We start from the raw sequence: 25,039 nt of genomic DNA on the forward strand, positions 1-25,039 counted from the left end.
GAAGCGCCGGTTTATTGGACATTACTGCATCTGGTCCTCAATGAACCCTTACGAAGTAGGTATTACTTCACAGAAAAGGAAAACTGTGCAGGGAGGTTAAGTAGGCTGTGCACTGTCACACAGCAGAGACAAGACTCGAGTCCACGTTCAAGCCTCATTCCACAGCCTAAGATCATGATCCCTGTATTTCACTGACCTCACAGAGATCAGCAGCTGTAGCAGAGGGTATGTATCTGCCCATGTGCACGTGCGTGCCCTTGCAAGTGTGTGTTGTGTGGGTGTGTGTATAGGAAACGTTATTTTGAGATTAGATGAGTACTATATGTATTTTTACTTGATGGTGAATGCTGACCTTCCCCACTAAGATAATTCCCTGTTAGAAGTGATTTACATAGATAACATTAAACTGAGTTTTCTCTGCATTTCCAGTGTTTTCAGATTGAGATGAACCTGTTCATGTGTTTGTTCAAGAAGGCTCTTTGAATTAGAACCAGTGTAAATATAAATATGGGTAAATCCCAGTTGACTCCCCATGGTGATTATAAAACAAAGCTAGTTAATAATGAGTAGCAACTGATGGAATGCTCTTTTAAACCAAGAAAATAAAGAAAACAATTCTATCCTTCAATTGCAGAGAAAATTTAGGAGATCGTATGATTTCTGTTTTATCTAGTCTCATAATTGCTGATAATCAGACTTTTTGAAAAAGCTATTACCACAGGCACCATAAAGAATGACCCAACCTAGGAACCAACAGGACAAGTAATGGGAAAGGTCCCGTTAGGGTCCTTCCTGCTGGCGAGTCTCTGGACTCAGTGTGATCATTGCCAGGAACTCAGAGGGGCATGAGGGCCACCGGGGAATGAACGGACAGGCCCAGTAAAATCAGAAAGCTTTAAACACTCGGGCTCTTCCCGACACTTCCCCTCCCGAACAGTCAGAACAGAGGACAACAGCATTTGCATTCCCTTATTGAAGGGATACTTCCAATATTTCACCTTGAGACAATAACTTGAATTTCAGCTCTGATTTCCTTAGGCCCAAATACAGGAAGGATGCCTAAAGGGGTTTGTAGCATATGGAGATTTTTACCAAGAAAAGAAAAGACTGACAAGTTGCATCTCCACTTTCAGAAACTTCTCTGTACATCCTCAGGACTCCAAAACAGTCACACTCACCCTTCTTTCTGTCACACACACATACATTACACACACACCCCAAATAATCCAGTATAATAATGTGTGCACAGGAGACAAGGAAGTGGAAGGAGGTAATCTTAGTAACTTTTAAATTCTTGAAATGCTTATAAAAGAAGCAAAGTAAGTAAATGCACTTGATACGTGTCATTCAATAAGTGCTTAATAGTGAAGCTGACTCTTCAGGGGAGAAGCCGTGTAATAATGAATTCCTGAGAGAAAATTGGTGGGTTGTCAGAAAATGAGGTGCCAACGGCCAGCACCCTGACTGTGGCCTGGGGCAGCCTTGCTGGCTGGTCTGGAACAAGCTGCCACCTGTCTCTGTTCACTGATCACCTCGCTCGCCGGATGTGGAGACTCTGATTGGAGTGACACATTCATCTTTCAGGGCTGCTATCCCTTTATAGTGTGAGGCAGACAGAGTCTGGGGAGTGTTTTGTATTCCCTCAAAAATACAGGTCCAGCACCAAAATAAGATATGACACCTTAGGGGTTATGTGAAAAATCGTGATTCTTTTTAAAACTGTAATAGAATAATACTAAAGTTATGGGCCCCAAGTGGCCAAGAAAATCAGGTCTCTTCAGCTCAGGCGATCACTTATATAAGTATGTGTGTGTGTGTGTGTGTGTGTGTGTATACACACATATATATATGTATATATATATGACAGCTCGGCATAAAATGAACAAATTCCTAGGAAGAAAAGGAGGATTGTAAAACCTGGGCACTCTTTTAAGAGACTCCCCAGCAGACTGGGTAAAGCAAGCTGCTCTCTTGCAAACTGACAAGTGCCGCCTTTGCGTGGGTGGACAGGCAATAGACAGGCCGAGTCAGGAAATTTCAAGTCGGTGCTTTGGCATTAATTTTTTCTTAGATCAAAGCCAGTGAGGTTGATGCTCAAAAAGAAACACTTGAATAAAAACTGACAGAAGGCATCATTGCCCCTCCTGCGGTGACATGGAGGGTTTTGATCCCCATGAGCCTTAGAAATCCCTCCCAGCCTCTGACAGCCAGGGTGTTCTTTCTACCCTGTGCAGTCATTGCTGACAGGTTGTGACGAGGTGACCCGTGAAATAGAACAGCTTCAGAGACGTGTAAATCTCTTTCTCAGGGTGGCCTGGAAACATAGCTCCTTCCAGGTGTCTGGTTCTCCAATCCAGAAGGAAATCCCGCTAGCCTGCTCTATCTCTGCACCTCTGAAACACACCACCACTCATCCCCTCCCCTTTGACTCCATACGTTACACTTGCACACACAGGCACACACTCCTATTTTGCTAGCCAGTTGTAGATTTGCCCAGCTCCTACAAACATCCTGGTCACCTCGGGCTGCTCAAGGCCAAGGCGATAGCTGTTCATTGGTCTCATTGAGATGTGGCTTTGGCCGCCTGCCGTGTCCTCTAATAAAAAAGGCTGGTGTATCTGCTGTCCAGAGAGTATAGATCCTGAGTGCACTGCTTGGAAGCACAGGCTGCCGTTTTATAGATGGGACCACCCCAGAATGAGACAAGGATCTCAGAAACCGAGGCAACAGGCTTCCTCCTTGGTGTGCTTGGCTGCACACTGGAACCACTTGGGAGGATTTAATTTTAATTTAATTTTATTTATTTATCTTAGAGGGGAAGGAAAGGAGAGAGAGAGAGAGAGAGAAATATCAATGTATGGTTGCCTCTTGTGCATCCCCTGCCGGGAACCGGGAACTGGCCTGCAACCCAGGCATGTGCCCTGACTGGGAATCGAACCGCGATCGTGTGGTTCGCAGGCCCACACTCAATCCACTGAGCTACACCAGCCAGGGCAATACTCTAAATTTATTTTTAAAAAATAAACTACAAGCCCTGGCTGGTGTAGCTCAGTGGATTGAGTGTGAGCTTGTGAACCAGAGGATCGCGGTTCGATTCCCAGTCAGGGCACATGCCTGGGTTGCAGGCTGGGTCCCTACAGGCCAACACCCAGCAGGGGACGCATGAAAGGTAACTATACATTGATGTTTCTCTCCCCCTCTCCTTCCCCTCTAAAGATAAATAAATAAATAAAATCTTTTAAAAATTAAAATAAACTACACAATAGGGGACAGAACTCTTGTGTCAAATTAAAGGTCATTTTGGACCAAGGACTTTTAAAAATTGGCTCATATGACCCTAAAAAGAATTTTATAAAAATGCATAACATTCACACATTTTTACATTGAAATCTAACATTTTTCCATCATAAGTTTAAATAGTGACAAAGAATGAAAATTCTCATGTATTGTAAATATGGGCATTTAAAAATAAAACTCTTATATAACTTTGTGAGTGCATTCAGGGGAATCTAAATGCCACAGCTATTAGATACCCACCAGCATCCATTTAAAAATGCATGAACAAGCTTTTCATTTTGAGTGGAGAATCTTAATTGTTTGTTTTTCTTTTTCACAAACTCCTATTTCCATTCCCTTCCCCCATAGGATTTCATCATAACATACCTTTAAATTTTTGGTTTGAAATTCTTTTATCAATCACCTTATCACATGTTTCTAGCATAAGTATATGAATATAAACTTTAAAATTTCAATTTCTAAAATTTTTTGTGATGAAAATCTTCCAAGTACTTTAAAAATATCTTCTGGTTGAGTTCTGTTATAATCATTATTAGTGCACAACTCATCAAAAGAACAAGTACATTCAAAATTTTAGTACCTAATTATTGCCTCTAACAAATAACAACTCTTCATGAAACAGATTGGGTGCGTTTTCAGTTACTTTCCTGATCTGTAGGTGAATGCTGCCTACTACCAGAGTGGGAGAGTCTAGCATCAATTTTACTCCAATTTTTTGTTCTTATCAATGTGGATGCTGAGGAAACTTGTCCTTACAAGTAAGTATGTGGTGATGGAAAGAGTTCAACTAGTAGTCCTGTTCAGTTCTAAGTTGTATATCAAAAAAATCATAGAGTGGTCTATTATCAAAATATGTTTTTTAGTAATCTACCAGCTGACATCAGCACTCCTTACAATTTTTTTAAAGCAAAAATTGGCAACTACTTGACTTGCAAACGGATTTAATCATTCACATTTAGAATTGTTCCTGTAGAGCGTTTTACACCGTGGAGCAGTACACCGTGGTGGTTAAGAGTCAGACTGGGTAAAGGAAAGGGTGATTCTGAAAGGAAAGATGTGAGTGAAGAACAGGTCTCTCCATCACAGGTCTTCCCAGAAGATCAGTTTCAGCAAAGACTATGTAGGGAGCTGGGAAACCGAATACTGAATTCCTTAAAAGAAAAAAAACAAACAGCAGAAAAACACGCTCTTACAGCCTCAGAAGGGTTTTGCATATCTGCGTTTCCAGGTACCCCTGTTTTAAAGCCACTGTTTTAGAGAACAGTCTTTATGTAATATCTAGGTGTTCTGAAGTGTCATTTTGCTCTGAGTGTGTCTCCATTTTCCTGTGGATGCAGTAATTTGTCTTTACGCTGATTAACCTCTTACCTTAGTTCAAAGCCTTCCTAACAGGGAGGGTACAAATGGTGGTGGAAGATGAATCTTCCATCTGGAGATGCTTCCACCACGGTCATTCCCAAAGAACTCAAGAACAGTGTGCTTATTAGCATTGAAGGCCATAGGCTCTTTCACTGCATTTGATACTATTTTATTACAATAGGAAGAAAGATTGCCTTCAGGGGTGTGTGGTGGTGTGCCCCTGAATTTTCCACGTAGTCGTCTTTCACCAACCATTTTCCCAATAGTCGCTAAATGGCCCCTTCATTCAGCACAGAGTGGATCCAGTCTCGCATTCTGGGACGCGTTGGCCTGCTGATGCTCACTGTGAGCTCAACTTGCCTTCTCTTGCCTCTTACGTAATAAGACTCCTCTCTGCTAGTTTCATTTTTAATCAGGAAGAGCAGTGTTTAAACTCACTGTGCTTAGGCCTGACATTTTTTCTTTAGTTTGCTTATTATTGGGGTCTTCGTGGTGACTAACGTCAGAGGATTGTTGCCCACCCGCCCCCCACCCTGCTCCACCAGCTCATTAGTTAATCTTGTAGGTGAGGCGTTTTTCCCACCTCCATATGCTTCAAATTCAGTTACATAACAGCACATCATGCTCAGCAACTTCAAATTCCCAGGGGTGGCTGAGAAGGTGCAAAGGAGTGTCATTAAGGCTGGAACACTGGTTTGGTGATTAGAAACGAGTGGATGGTAGATCACACCCTTCCTAAACTCACCAAAGAAGAAAATAAAATAGAGTCTGTGGTGCCTCCTGGGTTCCTGTTTTGACTTCTGACCCATCTCTGAGCTGAAAGAACTAGGACCCATCCTCCCTCCAGGAAAGCTTTCTGCCAGATTCGACTAGAAATTACCTATAAAATTCCCCAATGGATTCCTCCTCGCACCTGCTGGCCCTTGTTGTGGTTCAGGAGGCATTGCTGTGGCAAAGGATTTCATGTTTCCAAGGACCAGAAGTGTTTTTTCTCAGACCTGTGGCTGACCCTTTATAAGCTGTTGTGATTCTCTGTTTATCAGCACTAATGCCTATTCTAATACATGCCAGTTGCAATGTGCCACAAAGCTCCTATATACACAACAGTGAGGAAGAGGGGGGAGTTCGTGGTTTTCTGGAGAATTTAGATTTGGTTTCACAGAATTCCGGCTTCCTTGCATCCACCAATCCCTACCCCAAATTTGGTCACATTAGCTGTGTTTTGGTCAAGTTCCATAGAAGCCATCCTTGGCTACTAATGATCTTTAGATCAGAGAGGTGATGATGGGCGAGAATTGCACTCTGCTGTTTTGACTTCTCAGCCAGTCATGGGGTGGGGTTGGGAGGGGGCGGGTGTTCCCTTTTGCTTATAGAGATGCCGAGGGACAGTGAGCCCTAGCCTGAACTTTCTTTTCTCTAAAACTAACTCTGCGAAGAACTGAGAAATGTAGGGATTGTTCCAAGAACATATCTCAGTGGCGTTTTTAATGGGAAGGAAAGTAAAAGGTAAATGGCGTGAGAAGGACACGCCCTCTGACGAGAGCGCCATTCCAGAGTGTCCATTGCAACAATCTTCTGAGAGCACAGAATTTGCTTAAGGGTAGAAATACGTGTTTCTAGCCAGGGGGCCTTGCTGCGGGAAGTGCCATAGGGGAGTCACAGTTAGTGCTGTGTGTAATCGTCAATGGAAAAAGCAGGGGCTTTGGAGTCACACAATTCTCCCCGGGAAACACCTTAGGGTTCCTAAGATGTTCTTAGCCTTTCTGGGACTCTGTTTATTCACCTATAAGATGGAAATAATAAGTAGGTGGAACTTCAAAGGTTATTTGAAAATTAAATAAGTGTATTCAGTGCCTAGCATACTGCCTGGCACATTAATGCCAATAAGTGTTCATTCTTCTCCCCAACCTGTCACCCATTGTACAGTAAAGTTAGAGTTAAGATATAACATATATGAATGAGTAAATTGAGAGAAATTTCAATACCATGAGAGAAACCGAACCAAAAGGCATATATGTGACTGTCGTTGGTTTTCACAAGAATTTTTCTTCTTTACATAGCCATATTGTAATGATTCGATTCATGCATTATCTTATCTAGTCATTAAAAATTTATTAGGCACACACTCTATGGCAAGGATCACCCTGGAGTTAGAGGCAAGGGGTAGTGCGAGGCAGGGGGAGTGGAGATTTTGGAGATATTGATATAAAATGCAGCATTCCTTTGAATTGAGGAGACAAGAAAAGACAAACAATTTATTGCTGCTTATGTGAGATAAACTAGTGGATACAGTGAGTTCTGTCGATGAAACCAAGTTGTGTCAATAGGTCAGCCTTCCAAGCTTTCTATTACTGTTTAATATCCCCTTGGATTCAGGCTTATCTGGACTTGAACCCTAACTAGCAGCATGATCTTGGACTAGTCACTTTACTTCCCAAGGCATTTCTCCACTTGTAAAGAGGGAATAATATTATCTCCCTGTAAGGATTTAAGAAGATAACATATATCTATCATAGTCAACCACAGGGGTTAACAAGCCGTGATCATTTTTTCAAAAGAGACAGAGTATGGGGATAAAGGAGGTGAGGAACTCCTGGGGCCATTTTATTCCTTGGTGTCAAATCTCGAAAAAAGTAAGGGAAGAAGTTGCAGACTAATGATTAAGTGAATTCTGGGGATGACTTCTTGGTGTTTAATTACCCCTGCTAGTCCAGCTCGCCCATCTGCCTGTCCCAGCGCCGCAAATAATCCAGAAGCAGGAGTCAGCATCTGGCATAGCAACGTATCTAGCAAGGTGACCGGGTTCATGTTTTTCTTCCTTATTAGCTGATAAATAAAGCAACTTCTTTTTTTTTTATTTCAGTGACAAAATGTTCCCAGCCTTTGGGTTCGGTGCCAGGATACCCCCAGAGTACACGGTGAGTGAGCAGAAATGCTTTGCTGTTTCCTTCACAGCAGTCTCGCTCCTTTGGCTCAATGTAATTATGTAAGTAGGGCCCAAAAGCTCAGAACTGGTCTTCAGAACCAGCGAGACTAGGCCCTCAGAGCCTGTCTTTTGAGGAACCCCAACCTCCTGGTATGATGAACGGTTCTTCTCAGAGGTCGAGGTGAGGGCTTTCAGGTCTTAGCTTCTTATAGATATGGTTGGAGGCTGAGAAAACACTCAGGAAGTCGATCTGCAGTGGTTCAGAACCTATCTATTCAGCTATCCCCTAGAGAAAAATCTACTGACAATACCAACCATGGAAGTCCATGACAACGAAGTCTACAGACTCCCTCACCCCAATTCTCTGAGCACCAGTCTTATGTGGCAGACACAGAGAAGTCCTAAGATTGAACCACCCTGGCTTAGGGAATGGAGAAGCTGAATGCTTCCTATGAGAACATTGGGCTCCTGCCTAGTTTTGATCCTGATTTCTATGACACAAAGAAGGCAAAGATTGTACAGAGAGAGATGTGCACCGGGGTGGAGCTGAGGTGCCCTAGGGTGGTAGACCAGATGCTCCTGCAGAACGCTCTCCACAGAGGACTCAGCTCCCCAGGTGAGAGGACCTTGGAAGGGCAACAGGGCTCCTGCCCCAGCCTCACCAAGTCAAGTGCAGGCAGCACTGTCCAATCATCAACCTCTCCTTTACTGGTTGTGTCAGAGTTTCAAGGCAGGAGGCAGGTGCTGACATTGACTCCCACACCAGAGCTGTCAGGCCAGGGCCCTTCCCCTTCTGTGCCCTCGCTAAAGGAGGGTATCCATCTCCCGGTGACTGCTGGAAAGAGTAGTGGTTGGAGTGGCGTGTCCCTGGGACCTGTCCTCCTTGTCTGCCTTGTATGCCACGCTGGCCTGCCTGCCGGGCATGCCCACAGAGTTCTAGAAGCATTTGTGGGAACTAGAGCACGCAGGGGGGAAGGACAGAGAACTGCAGTTGCCGACTGGCCGTGGCCTGGAGACGTTGTTCAGGCCACAAATGTATTAGAGTTGACACACAATTTTTTGTTAAGATTTAGGCAGTTTCATATAAAATGTCACATTTCTGGCCTCTTTTAAAAAAACGAAAAGGCCTGGCGACACTAAGATTAAAAGGTTACACAGCACGAATTAGCCAGAGCTGAGGAGATGCAGCTCTTTCAGGGGAGGTGTCAGCTCCAGAACATGCTCAGGCAGGGGCCCACCTTCTGCACAGAACTTTGACCCTCGACACTGGAATGCCGCTCAACCACCACCCAGAGATGCTTGAGCGTCCCCACCGCATCCCTGCCAGGTAGTCCTCCGGTCTCAGCTTGGCCCGGCAGGGCTGCGAACACCTCGTCCCAGGCCTTCCTTTTCTCAACCAGTTTCAGTTTATGACATGACATCTGCCCAGTCCCCCTCCTGGTGTAACTACCCTTCTGGCTGGTTTCTGAAGTCCTCGTGCTCCCCGGACCCCCTGGCTCCATCCTGCCTGTCAGCCAGCCTCTTCCTGCTGCTCTGACATGCTCCCCTCACACCTCCTCACTCTGCTCCCACAAGTGTCCCCTGTTTCAGGCCTCATTGTCCCTCTGTCCCAGACAGGCGCTCATGGCCTCAGCAGGTCAGGTGCCCCCAGCAAGTTTACAAGGTCACCGCAATTTACTTCTTTAGGTTAAAACCTCAGCGTTTGCCTTGAATTTGAGCCACAGGCACCTCTGTCTTAGTTTACGTTCTCCCATAGACCTTGAGACAGGATCTAGATGCGAGTAGTTTATCTGAGTGGTGGAGGGAACGTCAACAGAAAGTGGGGAAGTGAGTGGAAATCGACAGAGGGCATCCGGACAAGTCATTTACCATAGTGGGCAGCAGACCTTAATCCTGCTGGGGGCCCAAGAAGACAGAGTGGAGCACACAGAGTGCCCAGGGGGAAGAGGGCTGGGTACTGATATACTGTCTCCTATCAGCCACCGAGGAAGGGCTGCTCCCAAGCCCCATTAATTCCCCAACACTTTCAACCTGTCACTGGGACAAGCAAAAGCAGGCTCTGGAGACCCAAGGAAAACTGAAGGTAACCAAAGCAGGTAAGGTCGTTGGAAGTCAGTCGACTTGCCTGGAAGAGCTAAGGACAGCAAAGGTGGGCCATGCACCAACAGCATCCGCTCTGACCCCCCATGAAGAGAAGAGGGGCGTTTTAACACAGTGACTACTTTCTAACCCCCAAGAAAGGCACAGCTTGGAAGCAACCTTTGAAATGGAAGTCTCTGTCAAACCCCAAATGATCCAATAATATCCAGGCACCAAGACATCCCTCCTGTTTTTTCAGATTTTATAAAGAAAGAAGTAAATATGTCCTTTGGCCTTGTGATGGGTCCTGCCAGGTAGAGGAATGTGTGTTGGAATAGTACAAGATATATTATCACTCCTCCAAAAGTGGAGTCTATTTTACCTGTATGTACGTGAAAATCCTGCTGTCCTGTAGCATGAATCTCAAATGTCAGCAGGAGTGGGAGCCGGTACAGCCGTTGCCGTGCTGAGCAGACATGGTGCTGACTCACCCTTTTTCAATCACCGGATCCAAGTAGAGCTCAGCCGGATCTAAGCCTCCAGCCTGTGGCCAGTTCTTTCTGGGGTTACATTTTTCCGAGATCTTATCTTGGCTTTTTTAATATGCATTATTCTCCCCCTCTGCCAGCATTTATCTGATTCTAGATAAATTCTATGCTCCCTGTCACCTCAACTCCACAGGGAGCGTAGAATTCACCCTCCATCTCTGACTGATTGTGTGAAGTCTTCAAGTGATTCCTGCTGCTTGACACATAATGGATGTAATGGGCATTTGTTTGCAAACTCTTCAACCCTCTGCCTACTTACTGGATTAAAGTTGTAATTCTCCTGTCTCCCTTTTTACAATTTTAATTGGTGTCTAGGTCTCTCATGACTTCGCAATCAACTTTAATGAAGACAACCCAGAGTGTGCAGGTAAACTGCAACGTGAAAGAAAGCCAGTGTCTCTTGGCCCTTTTGCTTGCACATTTCTCCCCCCTGAGGCGGTCTATCCGTTAACATTGTCCATGGCAGAGAAGTAGATTTTCTGGGCCCAAATAGACCATACTACTCCAAAGGCAGCAGAGAGCCATGATGACAGAGCAGAAAATGAAGAGGTGAAAAAAGCAACATGCAGAAGACGTCTTGAATTTATGGCGAGAGTGTTGATTCCAATTCTGGATTCCTCTGGCCAGAAAACGGGAGGGGTGGGGAGTTCACCTGATAGGCAGTGATGATTTCCTCTTTCTGCTCTCCAAGTCTCTCTCAAGTATTTATTTTTTTCACAACTTCCTCCCTAGGAAGGTATAAGGTAGAGGTGTGGGTGGGGAGGACATGGACATCATTTGACACTTGCAGTATGTTGGCAAAGGATATACAGCCTCCGTGACGTCCGATGAGTAGCTACATGGTTTGTGCTAGAGAAAGCCTTCTCAAAGGCTTGGGTCCCTGTTTCATTGTTTCCGGGCAGAAGTTCCCCAACACAGTTCCACAGAACAATGGTGATGACATCTATGATGATACATTTTATCCTGGAATTGTTCTTTCTGCTGACAAATAGAGCCACATACACCTGTTGCTATGAAGCTTGTAAGATGGTTATTATAGTGAAATAGGTAGAAATGTCCATCTCTCTCTCCTCCTTGTCCAGGAGGAAGGGAGCTGATCCAGGGTTAATTCGGATCCAGTGCAGTACGTAGAGCATCTAGCAGTTTCTTTCGCCAAGTCAGCACTTCGTGTCCGAGAACGTGACATCAGTAGCGTTGGCTCTGCACGTAGTAACCTCTGAGACCTGCTCTCCACTCTGCCGTTATTCTCTCTCGTGATCCCCCACCCTAAATTTACCATGATTTAGAGTTCACTCATCCCTCACCACCCCTATTCTTAAACTATAAGAATAGCTTTTCACCAGAGCAGAACAAAATACATGCCCAGGGGTCACCCGTTTCACACTCTTATAATTCATCTGCCTGTTACTTTTGAAAGAGAAATCCAACTTGCTTATCTTCGGTAAAAACTTAGATAAAACTCAAGAGCCAAAATAGGAAAAGAGCCTCTGTTGAGTTGTTATTTAGTTTTGGAAGCAAGCTACAAAATGACGTGACATCTGTCTCTAGAATAACAGGCTTTGGGGCTGAGCAAAGAGGATGCAGCATCAGTGGGGAAGCCTGTGTATAAGGGCAGAACACACGGAACGTGCTTATCCAAAATACCCAAGATCCGGTGTGCAAGGCATGGTGGGTGTGGAAAACCATTTCAGGACCAGCGGAGTATTTCAGGATAGAAAGGGATCAAGGATGAGTTAAACGGGGAAAGGCGAGAGCTAACACAGGCACAGGCACCAAGAGGAGCCAGTGGAATAAAATTCATTAGCAATGGGGCTCTTGTGGGATCGTGAGCATGACATTAAATGTGCAGTCAAGGCTCACACCATACGAGGAGAAGCTGCACGGTCAGAACTGTCCCTTCCAGCAGAGTCCCACCTTTAATACTTCCTTGGTTCATGTGGCCCCAGAATGGAAACCTGTAATCTGCGGTTGATGACAATGATGAATGTCACTTGACTGTACTACAGTCCTCAGCAGACAATTGTGTCACCATTTTGCTTCTTCGTCAGACATGTGGTATGCCTGACCTCCCTCGAGACCTTTGAGGGAGTAAGTCACAACTCCTGCCCACAAGGACTTTAATATCTGGAGTGATGCTCATGTACACGTACAGATAGCTCCTCTAAGCAGACTAGGGTGGTGGTATGCACTACAGTAGCATCAACAAGGAGGCGTGGAAACTAGAGAAGCAGCAGAGCTGACTGCCTACAGGCTGAGAGCACAGCCCATAGAGCCAAACAGACCTGGGTTTCAGTCCTGAGTTTGCTGAGTGGCCAGGGTCAGATCATGTAACCTCTCTAAGCCTCAGTCTCTTCACCTGTAAAATGGGTATAATATCTTTTTCATTGTGCTATGAGAATCTAATGAAATATTATGTGTAAAATGGCATATCAGGGAAAAGTTGGTGAAGAAGATTGCTTTTGATTTAAGCCGTTAAAGAGAATGATTCCAGTGGGGGGTGGAAGTAACAGGATGGTATTTTTTTTTGTCTTAAGATCATACATGTGATGTTAGGAAGGATATTTGGGGGAATTTAATGCTTTGTGTGTGTGTGTTTGATTATAAATGTATTCGAGGGGACAACTGGATTATTGACCTTGGTCAATTTCACCTTAGGAATTCAAGGGGTTGTGGAAGCCTATCAGAGCTGCCTCCCCAAGCTCCAGCTCTACGGCCCCACCAACATTGCCCCCATCATTCAGAAGGTCGCCAAGTCGGCCTCAGAGGAGACGAACACCAAGGAGGCGTCGGTAAGGCGGGGGCAGTTTGCCTGCCAGTGGGGGATTGCCCTTTCTCCCTGGGATATTGGCCATAGCACACCCCCATTCTGACAATAAATTATGGCATTTCTGCCTGTGTGCTTTGGACAAGTAACAGTCTTCTCCTGTCCTCAGGCTCCTCATCCGAAAACGGGGGATAATCCCGCCCGTCTCTGCCGGGTTAGTGTGAGGCTTAGAGATGACACATGTCCAGTGCCCACAACTTCAGCTGGACAGAGGGGGCACTCAACAATGGAATGTCCTTTATTCGCTGGAGTATCAGTCACACCCACGTGGTGTTCCTGGGAAGAAGGAAAAACTGTCCAAAGTAAACTTGCTGTCCCATGTACGCATGTTATAGATGCAAATGAAGCAGAACCATAGATATCTCCATCCCCTGGTGGTCAGGTGCAGAGACACAGAACATCGTAGCAAAGATTTGTTGTACATTCTGTTTGTGGTTTTCTTAAGAAAAATGCAAACCAAGGCTATAAGGCCCAGCAAAATTTGTTTTTTTTCCCTAATATTTTTGAGTTAAACACAAAGTGAGCAAACATAGGTTTACAGTTATAATACAAAGAAACCATACGATAGTTAATAAATAACATTGAAAAAGGACTGTTTCATGTACTTACAACTGTAAACCTAGTTTTGCCCACCCCTGTCTATTACCAGAATAACTTTCCTATGTATCAGGTTTAATGACATCCATATATGTCTTTTTTCAGCATTAGGGCTTTTTTTCAGGTTTAGTCTAACATTACTGATGTCTGGAATATTCTCTCTGATTTTATCCTGGGTTCCAAGATGCTGCATTTGCATCATTTCCTTCCATCAGCTCATCTCACCCCTGGCACTGCACCTTGTTCTCAGACTCCCCTCAGGGCAGAATGGGCGGCACACCCTGCTTATCTTGAATCCCAGCCTCTCCTCTTCTGTTCGGGGGCACGTCTCCTCTCTGTTATCCAAGGACACTGACCCAGCAGCCATATTCCCTCTCTCTCACCTATCTTTCCCCCTCTTACTGAAGACTCATTTTCACTAACAAATAGAACATCTTATAATTGCCTTGGTCAGTGTGGCTCAGCTGGTTGGAACACTGTCCCATAAACCAAAAGTTTGCTGGTTCGATTCCCAGTCAGGGCACATGCCTGGGTTGCAGGTTCAGTCCCCAGTCAGGGTGTGTACGAGAGGCAACAGATTGATGTTTCTCTCTTACGTCGATGTTTCTCTTCCTCCTTTCCTTCCCCTCTCTACAAGATCAATAAGCGTGCCCGCAGATGAGGATTTTTTTTAATCTTGTAATATCTCCTGTTTAAGTTAAAATCTTTCCCTTGACATCTCTTTACCATATAGAGCTATATACGTTAGTTTACCTCCCTTTTGAGCAAAATTCACTTAAAAACTTTCCTGTACTCACCATCTGCATCTCTCCCCCCATGGGTTCCTCCACCTGTGCCAGTCAGACTTTCCTCCCGACTTCCCTCTGAGAACTGCACTTGCCAAAATCAATAGTACTTCCACCTTGCCAAACCCACGGAGTCCTGGGAGCAAATCTGATTCCTCACAGATGCAAGATTTGGGATAACCGTTGGGCAGGGTCATTATTTCATTATTTCATTTTGTTTTTAACAATTTTTTTATCATCAGAACTTCAAATTCAAGTTCTTCAAATGACATGTTACTCAGAAACCCAACATAGAAAGTAGATTGTAAAGAAACAGACCGGTCTTGCTGAATCTGAGCTAAGAGGTGGGATCCAAACTTGTCTGTGATCCTTTACCCACTGTGTTCCCAAAAGTATCCAGTGTCCCCAGGGCTCCCCAGAGCCCAGATTGAAAACAAAAGTCATCTCAGCTCTCTGGGAAACCAGGAACCAAAAGTGTAAAAAGAGACAAGGCTAACATAGGTGTGGATTTAGGCCTGATATAAGCCAGTGTGAGTTCTTGCCTGTCACCTGCTCACCCAGGGACAGGTGGTCAGTTCTGGAAGGACCAATCAGGAAATAGTGCAGAAAGTGTCTAATCCACATATCCCAAATAAACATTCCTTATAACCCGGGAACAATGATTCTTTTCCCCGAAGGTTTCTCCTGTGCTTTGAACAGTGTGTGGTCCAGGACCCCCCTGTCGTCACTAATTGCTAAGGGTCTCACATTTGACCCTCACATTCTTCCACAAATTGATCCGGGGAGGCTGGCTGTAAGGGTTTTCTCCTCAATTCTGTAGAATTCTCCTAGGAAAAAAAAGGCTCTTCTGTATCTGAACAGGGCCTCGTGCACATTCACAGACCGTAGTATTCCATCCTGAGCATTTTCCTAGCCTGGCTTTGGAAGCAACTCTTGCTGTAGCTTCCCTGGAAATTTCCATCGGGGTTTTGTTCTGGCGGTCTGCAGCCTCGTACCTCTTAACCCTGGGTCAGATTCTAGAAACCTGACGATCTCTTCAGATTAGGGATTCTCAACCTCTTTTGTCCCATAGGTCCCTTTAGCAGCTGATGAACTCCACAGACCCCTTCTGAGAAGTTTTTTTTTTCAATGTTTTATTTATTTATCTTTAGAGGGGAAGGGAAGGAGAGAGGGAGAGAAATATCGATGTATGGTTGCCTCTCGTGTGTCCCCCACTGGGCACTGGCCTGCAACCCAGGCATGTGCCCTGACTGGGAATCGAACCGCAATCCTCTGGTTCGCAGGCCCGCGCTCAATCGACTGAGCTATGCCAGCCAGGGCTCAGAAGTATTTTTAAATGCATAAAATAATCTCATTTTAGCATGTGCTCCATATAAAAATTATAAGATATTTTACACCTTTTTATGCCCAGTCTTCAAAACCCAGTGTGTATTTTACACATACATCATTTTAATTTGCATGCTAAATTATCATCACAAGTACTTGATCTTTATTTAGACTGTATAAATTGATAGTGGAGAACGTAGATTTACATACTTGAGTTGTTTCAAACATACGTAAAAGGTTTCCAATAACTGAATCTGGAATCCATTTTTAAAATGAAGTTTAAATTTATTTAAAAGAAATAAAATTAGAAATTTGTGTCCATTGGGCCAGCCACATTTCCAGGAAGGGCTCAGCAGTCCCGTGGAGCTGGTGGCTCTTGTGTTGGGCAGTGCCGCTTTAGGTTCTTAAAATCCTCAAGCTGAGAAGGCCGTGCAAATGATCTACTTCCACCCCTCACTTGAGACATGAAGCTGAGACCCAGAGGAGATAAGCGTTTTCCCAGAATCTCAGAAAACCAGGCTCTAGAGCCAGACCTCCCGAGCCCTCGCCGCTGCTCGGTCGACCACCCTGCGCTTCAGGACGTTCACCAAGGTGGTTGTTAGAATTAACCTATAATTGCTCTGCCTGCCTTGAAGTCCCATTCATCATAACCTTCAGTCTTCAGGGCCGTCTGCACAGGCACTCAGAAAAAGTCTGTTGTCACTCCTGCGGTTGTCAGTGTGCACTGAAGCCGCCTGGGTGTGTAACTGGTATTGTCCTTGTTTCCCCCGGCCCATTCCCACCCCTCCGCTAATCCCTGTCGTTGCCCTGTGTCTGATCCATTGCAGCAATACTTCATCCTGCTCATCCTGACCGATGGGGTCATCACAGACATGGCCGACACCCGGGAGGCCATTGTCCACGCCTCCCACCTCCCCATGTCGGTCATCATCGTGGGCGTGGGCAACGCTGACTTCAGTGACATGCAGATGCTGGACGGCGACGATGGGATTCTACGGTCACCCAAGGGAGAGCCAGTCCTTCGAGACATTGTTCAGTTCGTGCCCTTCAGAAACTTCAAACACGTACGTGTATCTCAGGGGCTTTCGATGGGGGCGCAGAACCAAAACAAAACTTCACTCCCTACCTGTGTCCCCGGGTTTGCAGTGAAGCAAAGCCAGCTGTCCCTGCCCAGTCCAGGCTATCCCCCACACAGGATATGGAGAGCGTGGCTCTTTGGAAATAAAGGTGTAAGTTGAAGGATAGATGAGAAGTCAGGCCAGCTATGGTAGCCGATATGTCGCTGGCACTTGTCCCCATTTCTGTAGTGTAGGATCTCGGTGCCCTCGGGCTGCCGTGTACCGGTGAGCAGATTGTTCCTGCACATGGGCCTGGCCAAAGAAACAAGGAACGGCTGAAATTCCGCCTGGCTTCTGCTTGTCCTGCCCTGGGCCCCGGCCTGTGTGGGCCCTGGCAAAGTGCATTTTCAAAATGACGGAAACCTCAACCTTCTAGAAACACAGTAAGGAGCGTCAGAGATTTATTTAACTCACTGAGGGAGCCAGTGAGATGACACGAGGTGGTTCAGAGGAGGACACAAAACAGCTGATTGTGGTCAGTGGGGACAAGGCTGGAGCGAGTTTGCTTGGGTAGGTTCAACACTAGGCGATGACCAACAGGGCTAGAAATAAATAAGTAGACTTTGGATTACCTCCTCTGCTAGACTGAAATTTGTTTAATAAGTTAACATCTAGCTTTACAGCCGTTCTAATCAATACTAAATGATAAGTATTACACCCTCCGACACCCCAAAAGCACACGTGCCAGCGCTGCAGTGGAACATCTAAAAGTGCTCAAAGATAATTTTTTTCATTTCCAATTTTTGGATAATTATTAACTTCATGGAAGAAGGGGCACCTCTAAAATTTCAACACCACCCTGTACCTGCGGGGCTGTGGTTGCCCAGAAAGACACCCCTGAGTCCTACAAAGCCCCCCTCGGGGCCTCCCCAGCTGTATCTGGGAGTCCTTAAGGGTAATGTGGGCTGGCACACAGTCCTCTGTGACCTTTTGTCTTTCACCCCTAGTGAAAGTCACTGCCCCCTCCCCGCCTCTGGTGTCCCCTGAGGCTTTGTCCTGTCCACTGCTGGTGGGGCCAGCAACATGCTCCCAGTGGGTGGGGACTGGACTTGAGCTGCCCCTGCAGGAGGGAATCTTCGGGGTGCTCAGTGCCCTGAAACAACTCTGTTGTCTCCTTAGAAATCGTGAGAATGCCCTCCTATCCCTGTTGCAGTGACCCCTTTGTCATTGGGACCATTCGTGCAGTGAAGTCTGTCCCCACATTTCAGGAGCCCTGCCAGAAACATCTTCTTTAGCTGGCACTGCAGCTCCTCCATCCTCAGGGTGGAGGAGCTCAGCTATTTAGGGCCCGGAGAGGGAGGGGCAGGCACTACGCCATCCACAACCAGCATCCTGCCTGATGCTTTTTTGGAAAAGCCTTTCTACTCCAGCCCAAACCCCTCATTCACATGAGTCCTTGACAGCACCCTAGCCAGTGTATCAGATCTGTCTAGGCTCATGTATAGCCCTCTTTGCACCCACTCTGGGAGCCCACCACACTGGGCAAGGTAAACATAAAGGTTGGAGGGCTGGGTTGACCATCACTGGTATAGACAAGTCCCAGTGTCAGCATCAGGGCCTTCGGTCTGTGCTTTGCACAAACTGCCATTTGTTCCGCTGCCTTGTTGGGACAGTCACAAAAGCCAGTGTTCAGGTAAATCACAAGCCCAGTGGCCTCCTCTGAAGCCTAGATCTCATGAGTTGCCGGGACCATGCAGGGAGGTCACTGTGTGTTCCAGGGCCCCTTGAATGATGAGGCACATCGCTCAGAAACACAGTGGCCTCTTACGGAGGGCTGCGGTGTAATTAGAATCACGAAAGGAGCATAAAATCAATCCTTGACTAGAGTTCAGTTCAGGGGGAGTTCCAAGTAACAGCAGCAGCACCTGCGACCCCTACAGGCTCCTAGGCAATGAGCATGGCTGAGGGGTGGCTGTTCCACTGTACCCCATCTTCCACCAGCCAAAGGAGGAGGTTTCCAAAGAAACCACTCATTAGGTGAAAGAGCCTCACCGTGCCCTCAGGTTGCACGTGGACAGCAAGGAGTGGTGTCCTCTTCAAGAAAGGATATGCTGGGGCAGGCTGAATACACTACAGTCACGTTCATCAGCGAAGCTACTTACCTGTCTGATGCCAAGGTGGGCAGAGGGGTTTTCTTCGGGGTTGTGATGTCCTGCTTCATTTTGTCAGCCAGAGAGAAGCAGCCACATCACTGACTACCACCTATAATTTTGACTGAATGAAGGGTCAAAGAACTGACTCCCTAGGAGAGCTGTGCTTTTCCTCAAACCACCCTCTCCCTGACCCCTGCACATGCACACACATCTGTGTGCTGACCTACGCAAGGCTCCGGCCTCTACCCCAGACCCCTTCTCCCGTGCGAAGTGTGCACAGCATGCGCTAGCACTGGGACCACAGCCAGGTGGTAAAGCCTTGGGGCCGGGCCTCACGGCATTCACTGGGGAGCTGCATGGTTGGTGTCCGCAGAAAAATCCCTCGCTACCCAACCTGCGGTTGGTTGAAAAAAGCCAAAATGTTGCTGCAGGACTTGGGAGCAGAGAGGAAAGCCTTACAGCTTGAGCTGGGAATATCAGGAAGGGCAGAGCCTTGGAAAGCAGGGAGCTGGTGGGGGAGGCATCGACAACCAGGGAAGTGACCTGATCAGGGCAAGGAAGTGGGCCACCGCTCACCGTCGGCCCTACACAGTCTCCAGCCACTCCGCGGACAAGTACCTCAGAACGCCAGGAGCAGAGCCTGGCTTATCTTTGTGGATTTTAAATTAGATTTGAAAAACCATTTCATTATCCAGACTACGCTGAATTCAAGAAGCCATAAATAAAATGAAAAGTGCGGACCTGATACATTTCATATAAGCCCGTAACCTATGAGTCATCATCGCTCATTTTCTGTTCTGCATGGTAACTCAGAGCTTGGAAGTGGGCAGCGCTCGGGCTCCGAGCTCTGTGATTCTGGGCAAGTTATTTAACCCCTCTGTACCACGGCCTCTCACCTGTAAAATGAGGCACACAGCACACACATTGGAAGAGCAAAGGTGGTATCCACATAAAGCCCAGCACAGTGCCTGATCCGTGTAGCTGATTAATAAATACAGCTGTTACTACCAACTGCTTTCACATTTTTGGCCTTTTCCTAACCAACTTATTCCCCCCATCCCTATTTTCTCACCAGAACCACCAACACACGTAAGAAAATAGAGAATCGCTTAGGAATTATGCTGTCCGACGCAGCAGCAAATAGCCATGCGTGGCTATTTAAATTTAAATTCATTAAAATAAAATATTAGATTTATAGTTGCAATACTCACATTTCAGGGGTTCATCGATTGTATGTGTCTAGTGACCACCATATTGGACAGCACAGAGAAAGAACATGTCCATCATTGCAGCGAGTTCTTTTTGACAGCTCTATTTAGGGCAGTTTTTGTCTCCCAATAACAGCAAATCCATCTTATAGTGGATTACACAAATGGTTCTTCACCAAGCGTGACTTTGTTCTCCGGGGGACATTTGGCAATGTGTGGAGACATTTTTAATGGTGACAGTTGTGGAGACCTAATTCACATGCAGTGGGAGATGCCGGGATGTTGGTGAACATCCACATTGCACAGAACAGTAACCACGTGAAGAGTTATCTGGCTCAAAATAGCAATAGTGTGAAAGTTGAGAAACCCTGGACTACGTAAGTGCAGAAATATTTTTCTCACATAGGCAGAGTGGAGGGGCTGGAGGCTGCTGACATCTGTTTCGTTGTTGTTGTTTTTCAATGATTCGGTAGCAGCAGGGCCAGCACTTGGTGATTCTCTTTGCTCTTGCTTCATAATGATAAAATGGTTGCCATAGCCCTAGGAATCATATTTCAGTTGAAGAAGAAGAAGAAGAAGAAGGACAAGAACAAGAAGAAAGAAGAAGAAAGGGAAACAGAAAACTATGTCTCTCCCTTTTAACCAAGAAAGAAAAGCTTTCCAAGAAATAGGCTCCGGGAAACATTCATTTATGTCTCAAAGATGAAGTTGAGTCACAGGGACCTACCCAGAAGGAAGGGAGCCTAGGGAATCACGCATTCGGCTGTGTAACCTTTACGTGAGAGGTGGCCCAAGAGAGAGGGTGGGAATGACTCGTTACATTCCCCAGTGTACGTGTGGACCATGATCTAAAACACAGCCCTGAGCAGCTATTTATAAAATAAGAGCGTTCATGGATGTCAAGTGTCCAACATGCTAGAGCATCTCCAAAATGTGAAGAATCATTTTAGAAAAACTCCCCACCATGTTTTCAGATTGTTGTTAAGATAAGACTCTTCTTTTGAGCCTCCTAAAAACTCTGTGAGAGAATGAATTCTTATTCCTTCCTATTTTGTCTAGCAAAGCTGAATGGTTGAGTGACAAGCCACATGGGAAGGAAAGAGCTAGAAACCAGGCCGCCTGGCATTTCATTCACTCCCCTTCCTTCGGGGTCTTTGCTGAGGAATCTCAAATACCTGTTAACTTGTCACTCTGCTTCAGATTTTCAATCTATTCAGTACTTATAATGAGGTTTGGGAAATTCTGCTTGTCCAGGGGTTGAGGAGTTAGTACTGAATATTAGAGTCCATGCAGAATATCAACCTCCACCTTAGTGCCTGAAATCGTACAGTGGAGCCACGGTGCTGATAGGGTAATAGCTGCATTAATTAGCGTGGTGGTATTCAATACGCTTCATCCCACCCAACTCCCACCTCAAGGTGGCGCATTCCATGTTTCCAATGGAATGTCCCACCAACCCTGCACTTGCAACACACACACACACACACTCACTTCAATCCCATGAGATGACTCATCATCCCCAAGATGATCAAATGCCCATCCTCTCCTTCTCTACATTTTAAAACATGCCCTCCTTCAATGCCACCTTCTCTTGGAAGCCTGCTCTGATTTCCACCAAGATGACCCAGTCTCTCTGTTTCCTGTGCTCCGGTCACACAGCATTTGTGACTCTGGAGGAGTACCTCTCAGATTTCACATGCACAAGAATCATGTGGGCATCGAGTTAAAGTGCAGATTCTGATTCAGTAGCGAGGGCGGGTCTAGGATTTTACATTTCTGATAAGCTCCCATTGGATGTGATGCTGTTAGTTCGTAGCATGTGTTGTGTCTTACCTCAAGCTAGGGTTAATTTTGGCCATACCAGGTTCCTCTCACACGACTTTAACTTCCCCAATAGCAAGAATCATAGACCCTCTAATCTCTAGCATGGTGCCTGGAACATAAATAAGTGTCTAAAATTAAATATAAATCAGAAACAAAACTGTGAGACCATTCATTCTGCTATCCAACTTTCACCCATATTTCAGATGTGAATAGTTTTATATGTTGAGCCAGGCGTGTAGAAATATAATTAGGAAATTAATGGTGCACTTTCGAACAACCTGGCAACTCTTGCTTGGAGGCCCTGGACAAATAGTGAATGAATGAATGAATGAGAGAGAAAGAGAGTCTAGCAGCTCAGAACAGGACTCAAGCCTTCTAGGCTGATTCTCAACCAGATTCCCTTGGTCGGGTGCCAAAGTCATGGTGCTTTCCTCTCCCCCACAGGCATCTCCAGCTGCCCTGGCAAAGAGCGTGTTGGCTGAAGTCCCAAACCAAGTCGTGGACTATTACAATGGCAAAGGGATTAAGCCAAAATGTTCGTCAGAAGTGTATGAGTCTTCCAGGACACTAGCACCATGAACTCTGTGCACTTTTACAGCACTCTGAAATACTATCCTGCTACTATTTAATACTTCTACTACTCCTGTACCTAAACTAAACAAAACAAAAAAAAACAAAACAGGTATACATTTAAAAATAGCACGTTTTGTTGATTTTTAACTAACTGACTGTTTTTTTGTTTGTTTGTTTGTTTGTTTGCATGTGTAGCCCTGAGGCCTGGATCTGGTAAGCCCTGGTACTGTTAAAGACTTTTTACAAAGAAACACAAATAATTGTAACTTACTCTTTACATTACAGCATGTCGCCTTGAAATAAAATGGTATCTGTATCAGTTTTTTTATACAGGTTTGTTGAAATTTTGCTAAATTTCTTATTATCTTTACACTGTAAAGCATTTTGGAACATTTACCAAACGTCGATAGCCAAAACATACTTGGTTTTATCTGCTTCAGGATGAGAGACTTTTCAAAATGGCAGCTGCATGGACTGTATTTTGCATGTTTTAAATAATAAAAGAAACACCCAGTTTTTGCGGTTGTTATCTATAACTCATCCCTGCTGAGAATGGTCTCTCTACTAAAGAAGAGGGCTAGCCACCTAGCCGTCTTCTTGATGTGGGTCTGGGGCTCCTCGCCCAGTACCCCTCGGACTTTACCATGCACACAGATCACCTGAGGATCTTGTCAAAATTCAGGCTGTGACGCCCTAGGTCTGCCCAAGATTCTGCAGTTCCAACAAGGTCCCAGGTGATGCCAGCACAGTTCTCAGACTGCACGGAGAGTACTGAGGTTCTAGACTTTAGGGTGTGCTGTGGAGACCATCCAAAACAGGGCAGAACCTCATCTGCTTGGGAATGCCACCTCTTCCCCGCCAGGGGCACACAGGCCCTGCCTGTCTCCGAGGTGGGAGTAGAAAGCAGTGAGACTGAGTCCAGAAGCTGCACACCCAAAATCAGTCTCACTGCTTTATAGTCACACCTCTTCCTTAAACAGACGAGGGAGTTCTCTTCCTGGCGGGCCTGCCTTCTTAAAGGAGGCATCACACACTTTGCATGAATGATTCCATGTTTGCATCAACCCCTAGGAATGACCTCAGAAAGTCTCCAGTTGAACCACGATAGTGGAGACTTGTCCATGGCACTTGGCCATGCAGTGTGGCTCCCCAGAAATGTGGCCCACTCAGGTGATTTTTAAGCTTTGTGTGGGTCTTCTTTCTGCCTCTTGTTATCACTCCCGAGAACCAACTCTATCAGCAGAAATGCCTGGAACCATTGTTTTAGGTGAAGGTGTTTTGTTTCGCTATAAACTGGCCAGTCTTCAACCAGAAGAATGAATGTTTCACTTGTATAATCCTCACACAGAAATGGACAAGTGTTTTGCAGCATAAAAATCTTAAGATAGTCATAGAGACGGGGAAGTAAATCACAAGGCAAAATAGATCTGTTGTTGTTTGTTCGTTGAGGGGAAACATATTAACATGCAAATCAAATAGGCCTTGTATAATTTCCAGTGTTATAATTATAGATTCTAACCTTGCAAATACATGTCAGCACAACATTTTGGGAATGATGGTAAAAATGTATGACTGGAAAAAATCATAAATATTTAAACTGTATTGTTTTATGAATAAATTGGGTACTTACAGAATTTTTTCTAAGCGTTATGGTCTTGTTTCTCTTTTCAAGGCAATTTCCTAGCAGTGATTTATTTCATGTAGGTGGTATGGCCTCAGAGTAGGACAGGCTCTCACACAGTCTTGTAGAAACATGGTTCATTGTTTTTAACAAACAAGGAATTAAAATATTTAGCTTCCATCCTACAGAAGTAGCTGGTGGTTGTTTCTAGCCCTGAACCAGGACATGAGTTTCGTTGTCTGTGTGCCTGGAACACAGTAAGAACTCAATAGATATTTAATGAAGAAAGATGTGACTAGTCAAAGGAATATATGGATGGATGGATGGATGGATGGATGGATGAATAAAATTGTTAATGTGCCTCCTGAGTGATCTCAAACCCATCACAGTTTTAATAGGTAGATTAAGTGGCTGTGGCTGGCAATCAAAATGATGCCCTATGTCATTCTCAAATATCTCTTGAGATCTATTACATTTTGGACTCCTGGGCTCTGTGAGAGGGAGTGATAAAGACAGTGCTCAGTTTGACGGGCAGAACCTTAGTGACAGTTTACTTCCCTTTTCTTTTTTCTTTCTGGTCTTCACCCAAGGATATACCATTTATTGATTTTAGAGAGAGTGGAAGGGGGAGAGACAGAGAGAAAAAAAGAGAGAGAGAGAAAGTGAGGGAGAGACATTGATCGGTTGCCAACCAGGGATCAAACCTGCAACCCAGACATGTGTCTTGATGGGGGATGGAAGCCACAGCCCTTTGGTGTCTGGGGTGATGCGCCAACCAATGGAGCCACCTGACCAGGGCTGCCCAGCTCAAAAGAACAACAGCAAAAATTAATAATAGCTAACAATCATGGAGGGCTTACT

At 45.4% G+C, this 25,039-nt stretch overlaps 1 protein-coding gene across 2 annotated transcripts in view; it reads left to right on the forward strand.

Annotated features, from left to right (window-relative positions):
• The window catches only part of CPNE4 (copine 4), a 412,933-nt gene extending 388,760 nt beyond the window's left edge, over positions 1–24,173 (forward strand). For both annotated transcript variants that reach the window (XM_037061286.1, XM_037061284.1), the window contains 5 exons: positions 7,520–7,574; positions 10,525–10,576; positions 12,865–12,998; positions 16,569–16,805; positions 22,429–24,173. In XM_037061286.1, the coding sequence (XP_036917181.1) occupies positions 7,520–7,574; positions 10,525–10,576; positions 12,865–12,998; positions 16,569–16,805; positions 22,429–22,563 (613 nt within the window). In that variant the 3' untranslated portion in view covers positions 22,564–24,173. The remainder of the gene's footprint in view (positions 1–7,519; positions 7,575–10,524; positions 10,577–12,864; positions 12,999–16,568; positions 16,806–22,428) is intronic.
• The last annotated feature ends 866 nt before the right edge of the window (positions 24,174–25,039 follow it).

Source organism: Sturnira hondurensis, unplaced genomic scaffold, assembly GCF_014824575.4.
Source record: "Sturnira hondurensis isolate 20B ecotype Veracruz unplaced genomic scaffold, ASM1482457v3 Scaffold0013299, whole genome shotgun sequence".
Classification (NCBI taxonomy): Eukaryota; Metazoa; Chordata; class Mammalia; order Chiroptera; family Phyllostomidae; genus Sturnira; species Sturnira hondurensis.